At 40.0% G+C, this 21,037-nt stretch overlaps 1 protein-coding gene across 1 annotated transcript in view; it reads right to left on the bottom strand.

Moving 5' to 3' along the window:
- UST (uronyl 2-sulfotransferase) overlaps positions 1-19,729 on the bottom strand; it is a 157,232-nt gene extending 137,503 nt beyond the window's left edge. The window contains 2 exon segments of the mRNA XM_032217056.1: positions 19,032-19,179; positions 19,181-19,729. Of these exon segments, the coding sequence (XP_032072947.1) occupies positions 19,032-19,179; positions 19,181-19,312 (280 nt within the window). The 5' untranslated portion in view covers positions 19,313-19,729.
- Positions 19,730-21,037: the final 1,308 nt, after the last annotated feature.

The following is a 21,037-nucleotide window of genomic DNA, read 5'->3' as shown; positions in this document are numbered from 1 at the left end:
TTTCCTTTTTTTTGTAAAACCAAAGCCTCTTCCCAGTCGCTGAAGGGAAACAGAAGAACCCAACCAACTATCCAAGTTTCCAATACTTTGCCTCTATGAATCTAAGTTAATCTGATTAATGGTAGGTCAACCTGCCCCTCCCAGTAGAAGCCATAAAGAAATATCATATGTAGCTGTTGGAAGAATAAATTGAAGAAAATTAGATGGAGAATACCAGACAGTAAAAATATCAGTTATGTCAAGGAACTACCATGCATATAATGTAGGTCCAATGAACTGAAATAAGCATATAGAAATTGCTTTTAATATTTACGGACACAAAACCCTTATATTAAATATATCCAGTTACTAATACTGCCATTCAGCAATACAGCCTGTTTCTAATAATTGAAGACGTATCAATAAATGTAGGAAATTTGATAGGATATATTCTAAAAGCCAGCAAATAAAATTAATGATATCAGATTTTATTTTCAAGCACTTTTGAAACGTGCTTATGTTTGTTCAGTGGAAAATCATTTTGTATGGACAACATCTCAAAACAACACTTAAATTTTGTCTGTATAGTCAATGCCTTGAATTACCCGATGAAACAGTAAATCTTCATAAATGTTTTCCTTTAATTTTTAATCAACGTTAAAATGTCATAATGAAAGGTGCACTTCGGTTTGCTGTCAATATATATTCATATTTAATCAGCAGAGACCAATTAAATCTTTTGGGATTTACAATGAAGACTTTCTTGGGGAGGAAAAAGGTTGAAAAAAAGCATTCTGGGAAGAAGGCGGGGCTTAGCAGTGAGAAGACGGAGTTTCAGGCTATTCCTGAAACTCCCCTATTCCGAAGGAATTTTGGACGGGTCGTCGGACCCTAGCTGTCCCGAAGAGACAGTGAAAGGTGAAGGGAGATCCAGTGACCTCAGAGACGTTCGCAAAGTCTCTGGGGGGCTTGGAATTAACCCCTCCTGCCAACTCCTTTCTGGATTAGCTGTATGCTAACCGAAACTGCAGGTTGCCCCTAAGAATGGTTGGAAGTGGATTCAACTGGTAAGCTGATTTATTACTCAAAGAGAGACGGTCCGCACCTAAAATTTAAGCTAATTGAAACCAAAAACAGAAGAATCTAGCGGCGAATTGGTTTTTTTTAATGGATTTATGGCCGGTGGTTACCCTATTTCTTAAACGCTTCAAGGAATTCTTCAACATTCCCCCTGACTCTTCTAAGTGGGTTGTAAAACTAATCTACTACAAATTGGCTTTCTACGATCTGACACTTTTATTGCTTGGTTGTGTTGGTCTAAGCTCAGATAAGATCGCACAGCTCCAGCTTGTTTTTACTTGCAAATATCTTAGAGCCTCTAACTGCGTCAAACATGGCGTCGATTTATTTCCAAGGGCTCGTTCAATACTTTTTTCTGCATTTCAAAGTTGTTTGATTCATTTCAAAGATTTGAAAAAAAATTGGATTATTTGACATTAAAATATGAAGAAAAAGGTGAGAACGTTGAATGTTCGAATGTTCCTGAAATACAAATGAAGAATGTGAGAAATGACGTCTGGTCTATCTCGGAGGAAGAAAGGAATGCAATGCTGGAAAGGGGGGCAGCTATACAGAAGATTCATTTTAAGAGACAGAGCGCAGGAGGATTGAGAAGTATTAAAGAATCTACACTTTATGAAACATCATTAGCAGATTTCTTAATTCCACCCTTGAGAATTAAAGTCAATTTGAAAAGTTTAACAAGGCTGGGACAACATTATTATCTCATCAGAGACATCCTGAGCAAAAAGGTGCAAAGATATCCCTGTTTGGACTTGCTTATAAAAACATTTGGTAAATCTATTCAACGAATGACAATAGGACTGAGAAGGTTTTGTTATTGGAGAGACATAGGCTGATAGATGGAAGAATACAATTTAAAATTAGCTAAATCTGTATGACTGTATGAAATGAAAATGAAATAAAACATTTGAAAAGCCCCCCCCCCAAAAAAATTAGCTAAATCTAATTACTCTTATTTGTAATAGATATAGCTGAATAACAATTGATATTGATAGTAATGTATATAATGTGGAGTTGATATGATAAATAATAATTGGATATGAGAAAGGAAGGTTGGAAATACTTTTGGACTATATACAAAGGTTATTAATCACAATAATTATCACTATTAAAAAATAAAATAAAATATATACAGTTAAATGTTAATTAATATGGGGAAAATGTTATGATATACGATACAACTACATAAAGAAGGGAGAATGATAATAAACTATACTGCATGGAAGATGGAATTTTTGGTATTAAATATTATGGATGTTCAGCTAAAATAGGATATGAGGATTTGATGTTAATAGAGGATTTTACAAACAAGTAAATGAAATGTCAGCATGTGGTTATGGATTAATTCTTTGGCATAGTTAAGGTTGAAGGATGTTTAAATAACTGTAGTTAACTAAAAGTGGAGGTATGATGATGTTAATATGGTAAACATTTGAGTTAAGATATTTGAATTAATATGAATTAATGGAAGAGATGCACCAAAATATGTTGTAACCAGCTGATATACTTTTTTTTATAATATATACCTGTGTTCTTTTTTTTTTTTTTTCTTCCCTGCCTTGTCTTTTTTTTTTTTTTTTTTGGCTTTTTTTTTGTTTTTGTTTTTGTTTTTTGATTTTTTCTTTTCCCACTGGTGTGGGCATGTATTGTTTAAGATTATTATTATTATCAATTTTTTAAATAATAATTACAGTCAAATGAAACTGGATATATGATGATGGTGATATGTATGAATATTTGACTTAAAATGCTTGAGTTAACATGAGTTATGTTTGTTGACTGTGGTGGAGATGTACGAAAGTTTATTTGTGACCGACTGATACACTTTCTATAGCATGTAAAGAAAGATGTTGTACTTGTTTTAAATTAAAAATTAAAAAAATTAATAAAAAAAGAAAAAAGAAAAAAAGCATTCTGTACATTCATTTATATAAATCATATAAATTTAAATTTATTTATATAATTCATGCAACTTTTATATAATATTTCCAAAGAATTAGGAATGTTTTTGTAAGACCTGAGGGGACCTGGCATAAGTAGGCAAAATAGTTTCAAACAGGGAGAAAAGATGTAGAAAGAAAAACTGATACCATCATCCCAAATCCTATTCTAATCATGAAATGCCTTGGTGCTATCTTATTTTCTTTTGACCCCGAAATAAATGTTTGGTCTTATTTTCAGGGAGGTCTTATTATTTTTGAGGTGCAGGAGGCGGCGAGCATGGTCACCTCATGGCTACTGCTGTGCTGCAATATTTTCAGGGAGGGCTTATTTTTTGTGGAGGGCTTATTTTAGCACATGCACTCAAAAACCCAATTGGGCTTATTATCCAGGGAGGTCTTATTTTCAGGGAAACAGGTATTTGTTTAACTGAACCACAACTGTCAACACTGATTACCATCTTCAGGTAGGAATCCTTCCTATTATTTACTCTTTCCATGGTTAATGCCAGTGATTAAACCTGGTAAATATGTGGTCTGCCAGTTACATACAGCCCTCCATTGTTTCAAGGATAAAAAATAAAATATAGATCCTAATCCCACAAATGTGCAAATGGAGCTTTGTGAGCTCTCCCTCTACTTGTGTGGCCTGATTCCCAATGTGCTTCAGACCAGTATTGGTCCACAGACCAAGATTTAGGGACCCCTGCATTAGAAAATATTTCCTATTTACATGAATCTCTAGATCAGGGGTGTCAAAATCAAGGTCTGGGACCAGATCCAGCCCTTGGACTGCTTAGATCTGGCCCACGGGGCCATCTTGAAAACAGTGAAGGACCAGCTCACAATGCCTCTGCCAGCAAAAATGGAGGTTAAGAAGGCTGCATAAGGCACTCCCGAGCTCCATTTTTGCTGGCAGAGGGCTACAGGAGGACCACAGCTGAAAATGGAGCTTGCAAGGGCCGTGTGTGGCACTCCAGAGCTCCTTGTTCTGTGGCAGAGAGTTGCAGGTGTCTGTCGCAACTGAAACTGAGCTTGGCAACCTGTTTTCGCTGGCAGAGTGCTCAGGCCATCACAGGCACCCCCGACATGAGTGACGTTGAGCTGGCCATGCCCCTCCCACTCCCCCCAAGATCAAACACAACCTTGATGCGGCGCTCAATGAAATTGAGTTTGACACCCCTGCTCTAGATGAAGGTACAGCAGCACCCCAGTCATTACCAAACTGATGAATATATTCCTATTCAGAAATACTGTTGTTTCCCTAAAAGTAAGACAGGATCTTATTTTCTTTTTACACACAAAATATGGCTTGGGCCTTGTTATGAGGGGAGGGTTTATTGTTTTGGGGTTGCTGGCGGCTGCTCTCTTGCGAGTGGGCTCCCAAAGAGCCAGGCACAGCCTCATGGGCAAATGGCTATGTTGTGCTGTCGCAGCAGCGCAACACAACAGCCATGAAGCAACCACGCTCACGAGCAGCCACCCGGCAAACCCCCTTTGCAGTTGGGCACAGCACCATTCACTGACTTAGGGATATCGCCAAGCTGCATTTCAAATATTTATTTTATTTCTTTAAAAGAAAAAACACAAATATTTCATCATTTGTCAATCATTAAGACATTGAAGTACAATTTTTTTTGTGTGCCCCTCCCTCCCTCCACGCCCACAACCCCCTCCTCCTCCCCCCCGACTTCCCAGAACCCGTACACGGTTTTTACATCTTGTAAAAATTTTCTCTCAGATTTTGAGCTTGTGTAAATTTCACATTTCTTACCCAGATTCTTTCCCATGTATCCAACATTATTGGTTCCTCAATATTTTGAGCCCATTTTATCATACAATCTTTAACTAACTCTGTTTCCGAATCCATCTGTATTAATACATTATATATCCTCTTTATATGCATTAAGCTTTGATCTCTTATTTGTTTAAACAGATTATCCTCAACTTGGATAAAACCAATTTTTTGATCTATTTTCCACCTAGCCTGTAATTGCCCATACTAGAACCATGTTTGAACTACCTTCTCCTCTTTTAATACCTCTAAAGATTTTAATTGTAATACCCCCCTTTCCGAGGTAAGAAGCTGTCTGTAAGTAATTCTGTCCTGTTTTTGTGCTGTATTCATATTTTCAATTGCGTGTCTAGGAATTGCCCACATGGGTATCTTGTCATTTAATTTATATTGGTATTTCTTCCAAACCCGCAATAAAGCATTTCTTAAAATATGACTTTTAAAATTCTTATCCAATTTTTTGTTGAATAACAGGTAAGCATGCCAGCCAAATACCAGATCGTGTCCCTCAATATTCAATATTCTATCATTGGTTAAATGAGTCCAATCACTAATTACAGATAATGCCACTGCATCATAATATAGTTTTAAATTAGGTAGTTTCAATCCTCCTCTCTCACGTACATCTTGCATTATTTTCATCTTTACCCTCGGCTTCTTTCCTGCCCACACAAATTTGTTGATACCCTTCTGCCATTCTAAAAGGTTCACATCTTTTTTAAGTATAGGTAACATTTGGAAAAGAAATAAAAATTTTGGTAAAATGTTCATTTTCACTGCCGCTATCCTACCCAGCAAAGATAAGTGCAATTTCTCCCATTTTTTCATCTCTGTCTATATGCTATGTGGTTCATAATTATGCTTATATAATTTCCCATTTGAAGTTAAAATGTTAACTCCAAGATATTTGACTTTTTTAACTACCTCACATCCTAGCATCACTCCTAATTCTTCCTTTTGTTTAATATTCATATTTATAGCTAATATTTTGGTTTTTCCTAAATTTATTTTAAAGCCAGACACTTGACCATATTGATTAATCGTATTCATTAAAACCATACTGGATTCCTGCGGTTGTTCCAATATTATGACCAAATCATCCGCAAAAGCGCGGACTCTATATTCTTGCTGCCTAATCTTGATCCCTTTTAAACCATCCAAGCCCCGTATTTTATTCAACAATACTTCCAAAGTTATAATAAACAATAATGGGGACAAAGGACAGCCCTGTCTTGTACCTTTTCCAATTTGAAAAGAGTCTGTTAAACTTCCATTGACTATGATTTGTGCTGTTTGCTGTTGGTATATTGCTTTAATTGACTGTAAAAAATTATCTCCTATCTGCATTTTTTGCAATATCTTCAGCAGAAATTGCCAGTTAACTCGATCAAAGGCCTTCTCAGCATCCAAAAATATAAACGCAGCAGGGATCTGGTTGTTCTTTCCCAAATATTCTTTTTTTTTTTTAAGTGGTAATTTTTATTTTATTTCTTTAAAAAAAACACAAATATTTCATCATTTGTCAATCATTAAGACATTGAAGTACAATTTTTTTGTGTGTGCCCCTCCCTCCCTCCACCCCCCACCCCCCTCCTCCTTCCCCCTCCCCCGACTTCCCAGAACCCGTACACGGTATGGATTTTTAACTAACACAGTCTAAAATCTATTGAGAAAAAAGAAATAAAGAAATTAATGACATTCTACATTGACCTTAGCTTCTTCTTACTGAACTAACTTTTAACCGTTTAAATCATTTCTGATCTTAAGCATAGGCTAACTAGAATTTCTTGGTCCCGTATTTATTTTGTATATAGTCAATCCATTTTTTCCAGTCTCGTTTATATATCTCATTTGAATGATCTTTGAGATATGCCGATATTTTAGCCATCTCGGCTAAGTTTGTTACTTTCAATGTCCATTCTTGGATTGTAGGCAAGTCTTCCTTCTTCCAATATTGCGCCACCAACAGTCTTGCTGCAGTTATCAGGTGCAGAATCAAATTAGTCTCTACCACTGTAAAGTCATTACATATACCTAGTAAAAATAACTGAGGAATAAATTTTATCCTTCTTTTAAAAATATTTTGCATGACCCACCATATTTTTATCCAGAATGCCTTAACCTTTTGGCAGGTCCACCATATATGATAATATGTAGCATCGAGAGAACCACACCTCCAACATTTAGGCTGTACATTCGGATACATAGAAGCCAACTTTTTAGGATCTAAATGCCATCTATAGAACATCTTGTAAAAATTTTCTCTCAGATTTTGAGCTTGTGTAAATTTCACATTTCTTACCCAGATTCTTTCCCATGTATCCAACATTATTGGTTCCTCAATATTTTGAGCCCATTTTATCATACAATCTTTAACTAACTCTGTTTCCGAATCCATCTGTATTAATACATTATATATCCTCTTTATACGCATTAAGCTTTGATCTCTTATTTGTTTAAACAGATTATCCTCAACTTGGATAAAACCAATTTTTTGATCTATTTTCCACCTAGCCTGTAATTGCCCATACTGGAACCATGTTTGAACTACCTTCTCCTCTTTTAATACCTCTAAAGATTTTAATTGTAATACCCTCCTTTCCGAGGTAAGAAGCTGTCTGTAAGTAATTCTGTCCTGTTTTTGTGCTGTATTCATATTTTCAATTGTGTGTCTAGGAATTGCCCACATGGGTATCTTGTCATTTAATTTATATTGGTATTTCTTCCAAACCCGCAATAAAGCATTTCTTAAAATATGACTTTTAAAATTCTTATCCAATTTTTTGTTGAATAACAGGTAAGCATGCCAACCAAATACCAGATCCTGTCCCTCAATATTCAATATTCTATCATTGGTTAAATGAGTCCAATCACTAATTACAGATAATGCCACTGCATCATAATATAGTTTTAAATTAGGTAGTTTCAATCCTCCTCTCTCACGTACATCTTGCATTATTTTCATCTTTACCCTCGGCTTCTTTCCTGCCCACACAAATTTGTTGATACCCTTCTGCCATTCTAAAAGATTCGCATCTTTTTTAAGTATAGGTAACATTTGGAAAAGAAATAAAAATTTTGGTAAAATGTTCATTTTCACTGCCGCTATCCTACCCAGCAAAGATAAGTGCAATTTCTCCCATTTTTTCATCTCTGTCTGTATGCTATGCCAAAGTGGTTCATAATTATGCTTATATAATTTCCCATTTGAAGTTAAAATGTTAACTCCAAGATATTTGACTTTTTTAACTACCTCACATCCTAGCATCACTCCTAATTCTTCCTTTTGTTTAATATTCATATTTATAGCTAATATTTTGGTTTTTCCTAAATTTATTTTAAAGCCAGACACTTGACCATATTGATTAATCGTATTCATTAAAACCATACTGGATTCCTGCGGTTGTTCCAATATTATGACCAAATCATCCGCAAAAGCGCGGACTCTATATTCTTGCTGCCTAATCTTGATCCCTTTTAAACCATCCAAGCCCCGTATTTTATTCAACAATACTTCCAAAGTTATAATAAACAATAATGGGGACAAAGGACAGCCCGGTCTTGTACCTTTTCCAATTTGAAAAGAGTCTGTTAAACTTCCATTGACTATGATTTCTGCTGTTTGCTGTTGGTATATTGCTTTAATTGAGTGTAAAAAATTATCTCCTATCTGCATTTTTTGCAGTATCTTCAGCAGAAATTGCCAGTTAACTCGATCAAAGGCCTTCTCAGCATCCAAAAATATAAACGCAGCAGGGATCTGGTTGTTCTTTCCCAAATATTCTAATGCATTAATAATTAGTCTGACATTACTTTTCATCTGTCTCCCTTGTATAAAACCTGTTTGGTCCGTAAACAAAAGTATTGTTTTGCATATAATAAATTAGTGGCTACCTGGTCAGAGATCAACATGTCAAATTGAGATTTTAATATGTTAATAGCTTCCTTAACCTTTGTATCGTCTGGGTTCATTGTTAACTCCAGCTCTTTTCTCTTAACTTCTTCTTCCAGTTCTGTTCGTTTTAACCCTTGCTTATTTCTATGTGTTTTATTTATATTCATCAAGACTCCTCTCATATACGCTTTGCTTGCATCCCATACAAATTCCATAGATGTACCCTTATTCATATTCAAAACAAAATATTCAGATAGTAATTTTTTACAATCATTAATATACTTTTCATATCTAAATAAGTTTTCATTCAATCTCCAAGACCTTCTTGCCTGCACTACCCTTCCCAACTCCATCCAAACTGGGTTATGGTCCGAAAGGACCCTAGCCGCAGTCTTTGTTTTCTTCACCCTAGAAAGCAAATCATTAGTGGTTAGAATAAAATCAATCCTTGAAAGGGATTGATGCCTGTCCGAGAAGAAAGTGAAGTCATATTCCTCTGCATTTCTTTCTCGCCAAATATCTCTCAATTCAAAATCATCCATAATGTCAAAGAAAGGTTTGGGTAACTTTGCTCGCATCTTAGTATTTAGGCGGGAAATCTTCTTATCTCTCTTAGTGTCTATCACTCCATTCCAGTCACCCAATAGTATACAGGAACTATAGTCCCACTGTACTAATTTAGCATGAAGATTTCTATAGAATCTATCTTGCTGTTGATTGGGAGCATAAATTCCCAAAAGTAATGTCTTTTTCCCTTCTAAGATTAAGTCTAAAGCAATATATCTTCCAAAGGGATCTGCTTCTATTAATTCAGCTTTCATATCTTTTCTTAAGTATACAACTATACCATTCTTCTTTTCCATAGCGGAAGCTGCAAAATGTTGACCAAGTTTTGAGTTGATCAAATATTTTTGATCAGTTGACTTGATATGAATTTCTTGCAAACAAATTACATTGTTCTTAAACTGTTTGAGATAATGAAATATTTTCTTCTTCTGTGGAGAATTCAGTCCGTTGACATTCCATGTTAAAATCTTAGTTGTCATCTTTGGTTGGTTGAAGCATTTTTAGAGCTTCCTGCATGGCCTGTTTAACCTTAGGTCTAGCTCCTCCCACTGCTTCCAGATTTGTTATTGTAGTTCCTTGATCGATGGCCGATGATTGTTGATGCTGTTGCTTTTTAGCTTGTTTCTCCATACGTCTAGTAGTCATGCGGCTAGGTCTTGGTTCCATAGCACCCTGCACTTCTAGAGAAGAGAGATGCTCCATCTTGTCTGGTGGTTGTGTAGTTTGCTGTCTATCCTGTCCTTCTTGTGGGCCAAGCTGCATTGAGTGCGTGTTTGCTGCTGCCCGGGTCCCGCAGCTTGGCGCCTTCGAAATACCAGTGAATGGTGCTTTGCCCGGCTGGAGAGAGGAGTTGCATGAGCAGCTGTTCCGCTCTCGCTCACATGCCTCCCAGCCTCACAATGCCCTGGCCCAGCTCTCCAGGGCACCTCCGCTGCCGCCCAGCTCTCCAGGGTACCTCCGCTGCCGCCGCCGCCACCACCACCATCACAGCATGGCTTTTTCAGCAGCTTCCAAACCGAGTCTTCTGGCAGCGGCCGCTCTGGGCATACGTTCTATGGTTATACGCTTTGCTGACAGCCAGCCCACAACCATAGAGCGTAAATACACAGCAGCCACTGCCCGAAGACTCAGTTTGGAAGCTGCCAAAAAAGCCATGCTGGGATGGCGGCTACAGAGCGCCATTCACTGGCATTTCAAGGCGCCAAGCCACGGGAGCTGGGCGGCAGTGAACATGTGCTCATGCAGCTTGGTGATACCCCTAGGTCAGTGAATGGCGCTGTGCCTGGCTGGAAAGGGGGTTTGCCGGGTGGCTGGTGTACCTGGCTCTTTGGGAGCCTGCTCAAAAGAGAGCAGCCACCCGGCAACCCCCCTCTTCAGCTGAGCACAGCCGCTCACCAACCTAGCGGTATCCTGAAGGCACCAAGCAACACGATCACCTTTGCCCCCCCAGTTCCCGCGGCTTGGCACCTTCAGGATACCACTAAGTTGGTGAGCGGCGCTCTGCCTGGTCGGAGGTGGGGGGTTGTCCCAGGGGCTTATTTGCAGGGGAGGGCTTATATTTTTGCCCACCAGAAAAATGTGGCATGGCCTTATTACCAGGACATGTCGTATTTTCGGGAAAACATGGTATTCCTGTCAGAAATGTTGGGAGTCTATGAAAAGTGAAGTTCCATTTTAGTATTAAACCATACACAAAGTAGTAAGTTGGACCTTAACTGCTTCTCTTCTTGTGTAAGGGATGGGGAGGATTTTTTTTTTACTAATTGCCACTCTTTTGTAGTACACTCATAATTTCTATGACTCCCAAATACTAGAAAATATTGTGAAGAACTCAAAAAACCCTTGAAAACCAACAAACCGTTGTCCATTATTGGAAGAAAAATATTTCAATGTTCATATTTTTATATGCAATCTACTAGGTGACCATCCAATTATACACATTTGAATTGCTTCTAAACTTCTCTGGCCAAAATGTAGCTAACTCCTGCAAAATATGTGGAAAAAATAACTCACAGGCAGTGCAAGTATGTTTCCCCATACTAATATCTGTGTGCAGGCTGCAATGAGGGAATGAAGTTAACATAAATAAATGCTTTGTAAAGTGTAAGCCTGCAGACAGATTATATTAAAAATTATTTTTATGTCCAGTATTAATAGCTTCAGATAATTTCATAAAAATAAAAAAACACTAAATAGAAAATAAATCAACCTGAACAGAGAAATACCTTGACATAGCAAAATAAAGAGGCACTGTTAAAATAATCAGGATAAACAGATAGAATTAATATTCCTTGGAATTTCTGCTTTATTTCTCATTTTGGTTATACCTGGTAACAGCCATAAATAACATACAGGACTGAAGAAATACTATTCTCATCTGGGTGAATGATAACAGAAACTGATATGGAGTTCAGTTTGTCACACATGTTGACTTTATATTATGACAAATTCCACGCTTGAGTCTACAACAGGCAAATGTAATCTTCCTGCTACCATCCTGTTGTTTTGATGCATTTTGTGGCTTTTTCATACAAGACTGCTCTGTTACTCCATTGCATATGTTCATCAGAGACATTAATTCTGCTCCTAATCTCCATAACTGCTTTTTTTCTACCAACTGTACAAGACTATTGGGTGGATGTTCCTAACACTGTTAGGAAGCTGGAAAAAAGAAGAGGAATATAAATTTCTGCTTTTTCCCAATTTCATGTATATTCACTTTTCTTAATATACACTGTTCCTCTTAGAGTTCTGGGCAGAAAGATTGAAAAGACCATTAATAGCCACCATTACGGTACATCATTTATTTCTCAATAACTCCTTGACAAGAAACACTAACTGCAATATGATTACACTTTGCGAAGCCCCAATTATCACGACTCCAATAATCTAATATTTGACCTTTTTGTGTATTTCAAAACCCTTCCCTAACAAATTCTATACATAGCTAACAACCAACAAAAAGTAGCTAAAAAAACCTTGAACGTTCAGAATCAAAAAAATTAGTAAGCAAAACTTAGAACCTTATAGTTAAAGAATATGAAAGTCTCATATGGATTTAGGAAAAATATATATACAAACACACAGTTTGAGGAAAAATCCTCAAATTGAGGTTTGATTCTTCTTCTGCCAAAGGTATCACACAATTATTAAAGGCAGAGCCTACACATTTTGATGTAGCTTTCTAATTCACAGAGGTAATGTGTATGTTTCCTACCAATCACTCAGCAAAACTTTCTGAATGGGAAGTGCAAAAGTGTATGCATAGTAGTCCCTTTCTTCCACTGATGCTTGCATCCTAGCACTAGATGTACCTTTTTATATTTTATTAAAAGAGGTACTCTTTGTGGGATGGTTGGCTTATTTGTTACTTCTGTGGCAGTTTATTGAAATCTTTCCATATTGGTCACCAGAATCACCTTCCTAGAGGTTCCTGCTATTGGTGGATCACAGATTCAAACTAATTCAAGTAAAAGTGATTAAATACTATTATTTGTATTTCAAGGTTTCAACTATATTCTAACTTGAATCGTTCTACCAACTGTATTGATAATTCTACCAATAGTGAATATTTGACAACCATGGCAGAAACTATTTTTGCATTCAACAGACCACAGGGAAAGATAAAACAGCCTCTTTTTCACCCTTTTCTCACCATTTGCTTGTATCTTAATTCAAAGAAGACATTTGAGACATAGGGAATGACCAAGCGTTCTACACAATATACTCCCTGCAATACCAGCAAAATGATAGATACATTCATCATTGATTGCTACAGCCTACATCCCTGAAATATAGGAAAAATTCAACTACATCTGTTCCCCAGCAGAATAGTATCTGAGGGGTCCTTTGTGTTCTCCGAGTTTGCTTGTTTCTTATAGACCTGTGATGGCAAAACCTATGGCATGCGTGCCCAAAGTGGCGTGTGACACCATGTCGTCCGGTACACATGGCTTGCCTGTTGCTTCGGAGTTTCTGGTGCACATTATACGTGCGATGATCAGCTGTCCCTTTGTGGTCACGCAGTTGCCAAAAACCGGTGCACGCATGAGCGGCAGCCAGCTGATGTGGGTTCACATGCGCGCCAGAACCCGGAAGTTCGGTTTTTCCAGAGCGCGAACCCCTCTTGCGCATAAAAACTGCCCTGCACATGTGCATCAGCCAACTGATCGTTGGCGTGAGAACTCGGAAATTCGGCTTTTCCACAGTGCGGCTCCAACAAGCGCGTTACACACACACATGATGTTTCCGTGCAACCATTTCGGCACCTTGATGATGAAAAAAGTTGCCATCACTGTTATAGACTTTTATTACCCAAACTAGGTAACCTCATCAGTGTAGTGTGCACTGATATTACTAATTTGGTAATACTGATGAGGCTACCTAGTTTGGATAATGAAACATCTGCAAGAAAGCAACCAGCTCAGAGATCACCAAGGACTTCTCATTTCACTTCTAAGGTACAAATATTATTCTTATCGGTAGAATGGTATCTGCCAGCGAGAGACATTTTAGAGCACACATGAAAGTGATACCAGGAGGAAAATAGTAAACAAGGAGAAGCCTCACCATATAAGAATATGTCTCTTGTGTAATGGTGAATATAACTGTAGAGTATCAAAATACCACATAGATGTTTATGACTATTAGTACTTATTTCTAGCTTCTGAAATAACTATTCCAGATATGTCTAAGAGAATAAGCATATATGTATTTTTATCAAGATCATTGATACTATCAAGATATTTTTCTTGCTACAAATTAAGCACCAGTATAACTGCCTTTCTCCATAACTAAATAGAAAACCATTGTAAACACTTCTCATTTTTATGTAACTCATAATCTCCACCTGAGTTTGTAAACTTTAAACCAGAAATTGGGCATCACTTATATAAGCTTGCTCTGTCTGTCTGCCTACACATACACTGGGAAAATGGGGAAGGGGGAAATGAGGAGAGACAAGTACAGGATAATGGGGGGGGGAGGGGGAGAGAAACGTGTTAGCTTCCAATTCTTTCATGTGCAGCAGTAGAATCAAATAAAAAAGTTCAGCCTCAACTTTTTTACTGTTCTATATTTAATGTATACTAGCCATTTCTATGATTATAAATTTCTACCAGTTTCTGAATCACAAACCTGAGAGTGACTCACATTTCTCCAAAGAAATTTTCAGTATTCAATACATTTAGTAGGTAAAGGGAACAGATAAATACCAAAACTCACAATACAATATAATACATCAAGCAACCTTTGGTGTATAAAAAAGCAACTTCAAAAGAAGCTTTTATTCCCATTTCTTCAGCGATGGTTGAATTTTCTTGAAAAATACTATTCCAGTTCTTGTCTCTCTTACAAAAGGGGAAAAAAATGGACCCAGATGTGGAAACTTCAGTACTGAATTCCAAAAGGAAGATTCAATTTGAAAATTGGTGGTTAGAAGAAGCGAATACATAAACACAATGCTCTCTGAAATAAGCCTCATGTATTCAATAATAAATGTGCTTTACAATAAAGGAACACATATATACATGGTATATACAGAAATGTCAGAAAATGGACTTACAAGTATTATACACCCTCCAAGTCATTTGAAAGTAGTAGAGACTAAATTAGATGGACTGCATGTAAAGTACATGTGAATCTATTAGGATGTTAAAAGTTAGCAATGAAATCTATATAAACAGCATAAGTATTATAAGGAAATGGCACGAATGGATATTATCTCTAAAGGTCATTTCATGTGTTACGATGACTTAAAAATAAGATAATTTTAGGAAGGTAGCACGAACTGGTGGAAAGCCATTACTAAAAGTTTCTGCGCTTTCTGCACTTAAAGTCAGAGTTCTCATTTTTCCAAATAATCATCATACTGTCTAATCGTGACAAGAAACTGTCACAATTAAATAATATCAACAAAAAAAGAGACTTCATTAATAATATAGTTCTCCAAACATTCAAAGACAACAGATACAATGGATGTCACCCACTCTATGGGAAATATCTACCAACTGCCAGTTACAGCACTGATGTGATCAGCGGATGATTTTTGACACATGTTTAGGACCCAAGGGTCTTATTATAACTATTTAGGTTTAGGTTAACATAGGGTGTCATTACTTTCCACTGTGATTTTGTAAGTCTCCTACACTAAAATTCATTATAGCCTAGTTATAGCCAACATATCTTGAAATACTAGCAACAGTCTTTCAGATATTTTATCCCTGGGAGGCTGGGATCAGGTATGAACCTCAATGATTTATCTAATAAGTCAGAAATGATGTAGGATTTTTTTGTCACCCTCTAGTTCCCCTGCTATTCCATAACAAAGACCCTTCATGGAGCTAACAAGAGCACAAGGAATGTTATTTGTTCTTGCTAAAGAACAGCTTTATAATGAAGAACATGACAGTTACCAAGCATTCCAAGAAGAGGTGGTATTCAGCAGGTTCTGACCAGTTCTGGAAAACCAGTAGCGTTTAATAGTTTGGAGAACCGATAAATATCACCTCTGACTGGCCCGCTCCATCTATTTTCTGCTTCCTGAGTCCCAGCTGATCAGGAGGGAATGGAGATTTTACAGTACTCCTTCCCCTGGAGTGGGGAGGGAATGGAGATTTTACAGTATCCTTCCCCTGCTACGCCCACCAAGCCACGCCTACCAAACCATGCCATGGCCCACCAAGCCACACCCACTGAGGTAAAAAAAATTGAATCCCACCACGGATTCCAAGGATTATGAAGTGAAAGGGAGGAAAAGAAAGTAACTTGCATGGCTTGACAAGTGGAAGCCTACGATAAAATGGGGATACGGGGGTAGGAAATTGATTATTACAGTTGGGCCACTACCACCGGTGGAGGGAAAAGGGCCACCCAAGGATGAATGAACCCAAGAGCCCAGAACCTGCAAGCACCTGCAGCAAAGACCAAAACCCCAGGGGTCCAACAAGTATCAAAAACCTTGTTGGGTGATGTTTTGTCGAGAAAACTGTAGGACAACAGTAAGAAGGGAGAAGTTGTTCACCCCATGATTTCTTCCTCCTATCAAAAGGCAGCCCAAGTCACTAACCGAAGCCAGGATAAGCTGATGACAGCTATGAAATTGGTGCTCCCAACAGACCAGTGGCTCAACAATAACCAGGATATCCTAACGATGGAAAATGGATTAGCCTGGAAGGGGTCCAAACTGTACGTCCCCGCGCAGTTGAGGCTGGAAGTTCTACAGCGAACCCATGAGACAGAACTAGGAGGCCACTTTGGATTCCTAAAAATGCTCCACCTCGCCAGGCGTCAATTTTGGTGGCCAAAGATGGAATCAGAGGTGGAAGATTACATAAAAGCTGTGCTACTTGTGCAACAATGAAACCAATGTCAGAGAAGTGCCCTGGACTTCTACGAGTGGCCAGCCCTAACCAACCATAGGAAGAGGTCGCAATGGACTTCATCATGGAACTCCAGACAGCAGTAGGAACAGAGTAATCTGGAGAGTTATTGATTTGGTTTCCAAGCAGGCACACTTCATTGCTTGCTCAGGGTTGCCGTCCGCAAAGAAATTAGCGAAAATGTTTGTGAAACACATTTATCGCCATGCACGGATTGCCCAAGAGGATCATTCAGACCACGGAGTCCAGCTCACAGCAAGTTCTGGAGAGGGGTCTGAGATCCATTGGGTCCACACAAGAACTGAGCTCAGAGGTTCATCCCAGCATGAAGTGCGCAGCAGAGAGAGCCAATGCGGTGGTGGAACAATACATCGGTATTATGTGGACTATCAGCAAGAAACTGGTAGGACTTGCTACCCTTTGCAAAGTGGCCTACAACAACGCGGTCCACAGCAGCACTGAATTAACTCCTTTCCAGATTACCAGTGCATGGATTTGTTGCCATGCCTGAGTTGTTCTAGAGAACCTCCCTCCTTCATGTCTCTGAATGAATGGATGGACACACTACAGAAAGGATAGGAAAATATGAAGAAAGCTCTAGCAGATGCAGCAGAAGCCTATAAGAAGCAAGCTGATAAACATCGCTCGCTCCAAACCCTTTTGTGTGGGGGACAAAGTTTTTGTAACTACCAAATACATGAGATTAAGAATGCCTAGCCAGAAATTTGGTTCCAAATTTCTAGATCCATTCCCAATAGTGAAGATAGTTAACCCAGTTACAGTTCAACTCCGTCTACCCAGAAGTCTAGGGAAAATTGACTCAGAATTTCATTGTAGCTTGTTGAAGCCAGTAATTGGGTCCAGCATAAGAGCATCCACCCAAACTTTTCCTCCTCCTGTAGTGATAGAAAGGGAAAAAACCGTAGACTCCAGGCTGAATAGTGGTCGCTTACAGTATTTAGTGCATTGGAAGGGTTACCCTTTGTCTGAAGCTACTTGGGTGAAAAGCTGGAACCTAAAAGTGGAGAAATTAGTAAACAATTCCATGAGAAGTTTCCCAATAAGCCAAAGGGTTCCCCTTGGGGGGGGGGAAGAGGTGGTTAATTTTGTTATGTTAACTTTTATGTTATTCTCTTTTCAGGAAACATTTTTCTTCTGAGGAGAGGCACACCTGTCAGGCCTGCAGTTATATTCCTTTTTAGGATCTTTGGCCTGCACCCTCTCTCTTATTTCATTATGCTGTTTCATAGTATAGTAATTGGGGAGGGGAATAGAAAGGAGTAGAATTGTGGAATGTGTTGTGTCATTCCTTTCTAGAAGCCCAAGGTCATCTTTTGTCTCTGCACCTCTGCAACCTGACCGGAACCAGCTGGGTGGTTCCCAGCTTCGGCCAGTGTGGCCGAAGAAGATTGGACCATGTGATGGATTTATGGGTGTGGGGATAAGATCAACTTTCAACTGGGTGGAATCCCAGGAAGCTTTTAGATTTGGGATTCCACAGGTTTGTTGCCAACATGTCTATCTTATTAAATTGGAACTTTACGGATAGCTCTGCCTGGACTCTGATCTAATTCTGCATGATATTTGGAATGCTGACATAAAATTCTAACCTTTGAAACATAAAGCTATGGGTTTTATGTTTATATGATGTGCAATCTGTCCAAAATATGGCTAAGGATTTATAAAAGCCACCGTTATAAGTATTTTTTACTTATTTCTTATTTGTGCCTTAAAGCTTTATTTTTTATTCAGGACCACTTAAATGCAGATTAAAGTATCATTTAATGCACTCAATAAGTTTCATCCTGTCAGCAGTGGTTCTAATAAATAGGATTTCCCCCCCTCACTCCCTCCACAGTATCCTTATGTAATATAATGAAGACAAAAGTTTGGTTGCTGGTTGGGTATTAATTAATAAAGCATACACAGGACAGGGAAATTATCTGATTAGTAGCAATTCCAAACATTAATTCAGCATTTTCACACAGGCTACTACTATTCACCAACTTACTGTTGAAAGCACACCTTATTTGGAAAGTCAGGGGAAAAAAACCCACCCTTAACCCAACCACTCTCGGTGTAATCTCACTCTCCCTTTCTGCTCCTTTCAAAGAGAAGGATGTTGAATTTCACGGCTCCACTTACGAACTGATGGCCGGCAGAGAGCTGGGAAAAGACGCCCCTGACAACAAGTGAGACCCAGCTTAAACTTCGGAGACCCCCGCCCACTTCCTAGAGGAGCTTCTTTCCTTCTCTCTCCAAAAAACCGGCTCTCGCTTCGGGAGGAAAAGCTCCCTCCAGCCACCACACTCGAGGGGTCCCTGGCCTGGCTCCTCCAAACCTCTTTCCGCGGCAAGAGCATCCCTGCTCGCTTTCCCCCTCCGTGGCCTTACCCAAATAGTGCCTCAGGTCCAGCAGAAAGTGAGGGGGGCCCCCGTTGAGCTGGTAGAAGAGGGAGCCTAGGCAGAAGAGCAGCAGGGCGGCCATGCAGAAGCCGTAGTCGCGGAGGGAAAGGAGAGGCAGCAGCGAGAAGGGCCTCCTCCTTCCTCCTCCAGCCCATGCCGGGAGCGGGACCCCCCGAAGAAGCCGGGGCCACATGAGGCTGGGGCTCCGGACAGCCCGCCCCGTAGTGTTTCGGAGGCGGCGAGGCCGGCAGCTGCTGCTGCTGCTTCATCGTCGTCGTCGTCCCCGGCGCTTCCCTCGCCGCCGCCACCGCCGCCGCCTCCTCCTTAGATAGCTCGCCGGGCAGAGCGCATCCTCCATCCGCCTGCCCCGCTCCGCCTGCCCTGCACGATGGAGGGGAAAAGTTCACGCGTTTCTCTCCTACCCATTCCCGGCCTTCCCCAGCGTCGGGGCGAGGCTAGGAGAAACCCGGAGAAAAGAAAGCACCCACCCACCCAGCCGCCGCCGTTGCCCCCTAAGCGGGCTTAGTTCGGTATCTCCGCTGCGGCAGCTTTCGGAGTTCCTCTCGCCTTGCAGCACCGCGCTCCAGCCAGTTGCAGGCTCCGATTACAAGTCCGGCGGACGGCGGGCCCGGTGGCTGCAACTCACTAGAAGCATTTAAAAAAAGTTGTTTGCGTCTCTCTCTCTCTCTCGCCCCCCGCCGCCACCTTCTTCTGTCTCTCTCTCTCTCTCTCTCTCTCCCCAACTCTCTCCAGCTTCCCGGGGGCCTCCTTTTGCTCGCTATGCTATCGCCCCCTGGAGGACGGCTGAGGCGGATCGGGCGAGGCGTTGGGATACTTGGAGGCTTCTCCGAACTCGGCGCGAGTCCTTCCCTAGCGGCGGAAGACGTCACCGACCTCCTTTCCCATTGAGAAAAGGGCGGGGGAGGGGGAAGAGGCGAGGGAGGGCCTCTTTCTCCAGACCGCCTGGTTCTGCCGAGAAAGGCGGATGACATTAGCGCCCTCAAGGGCTAAAAAAGGTTTTAGGAGGTCGCAATGATAAATGATTAGATTACATTTTTAAAAAATAATAATGATTAGATAGCAAACTAGGGTTTCATTGTTCTCAGGCTGTTTGGGAAGATAACAATACCACTTAGACTTACATAAAGCTTTCGCAGTGCTTTATAGCCCTCTCTAAGCGGTTGACAGTCCAGCATATTTTATTTATTTATTTATTTATTTATTTAATTTGTCACTCATGTACGATATAACATGAATAAGAATAAACATGAATAAGAGCAAAGGAAACGGGTACAAATCAGTGACGTGCGGTGAGGTTTATGGAGGTTTAAGCACTGATGTCTCTCTCTCTCTCTCTCTCTCTCTCTCTCACTCACACACACACACACACACACACACAGAAGATGACATTGAAATTAAGACCCCCCCCCCCCAAAAATAGGGCAACACCTCCCCCCAACCATTTATGATCAACCTCTCAACAAATCTAACCCAATTTCCCCTTTTTAAAAACTTTGACAAGAGTGATGACTGGAGGCTTCATTTTCCATTCAACTGAGTAGGCTCAGGACTAGGGTTTGATGCCAAAAGCGCCATTGAAAAGTATCATACCAAGACTCCAAAATGGTTATTCTAATCCAACGGGGGAAATGGGAACCTCTTCAAGGGGAGGAGATGAGAATAGCATTGGCCTTCTTTTTGCTCTTGTTTAAGGGACACCTGCCTCTGACGCCAGTCCCAAACCAGCGCAAGAGAACTGGAGGGCTTCAAATTTGGAAAACTCTTGGGGAGAGGGAACTGGGGTCTGAGGGCTCACTCGTGTCCCAGAAAAAGCGGGAGGGAAGGAATAAGAGAACCACCGTCGCCTCCGGCCTTTAGCTGCACCTGAGGGCGGGACGCAAAGGGCCTGTCGGCCACTGAGGGCCTTCCTCGGGCTCTTCCCACACCACTTTCCCTCTGGAGCAGCCGCCACGTGTGCCTCTGCCGCGGCAAGG

Source organism: Thamnophis elegans, chromosome 4 (genome assembly GCF_009769535.1).
Source record: "Thamnophis elegans isolate rThaEle1 chromosome 4, rThaEle1.pri, whole genome shotgun sequence".
Taxonomy (NCBI): domain Eukaryota; kingdom Metazoa; phylum Chordata; class Lepidosauria; order Squamata; family Colubridae; genus Thamnophis; species Thamnophis elegans.
This window is presented reverse-complemented; position numbering and strand designations above follow the sequence as displayed.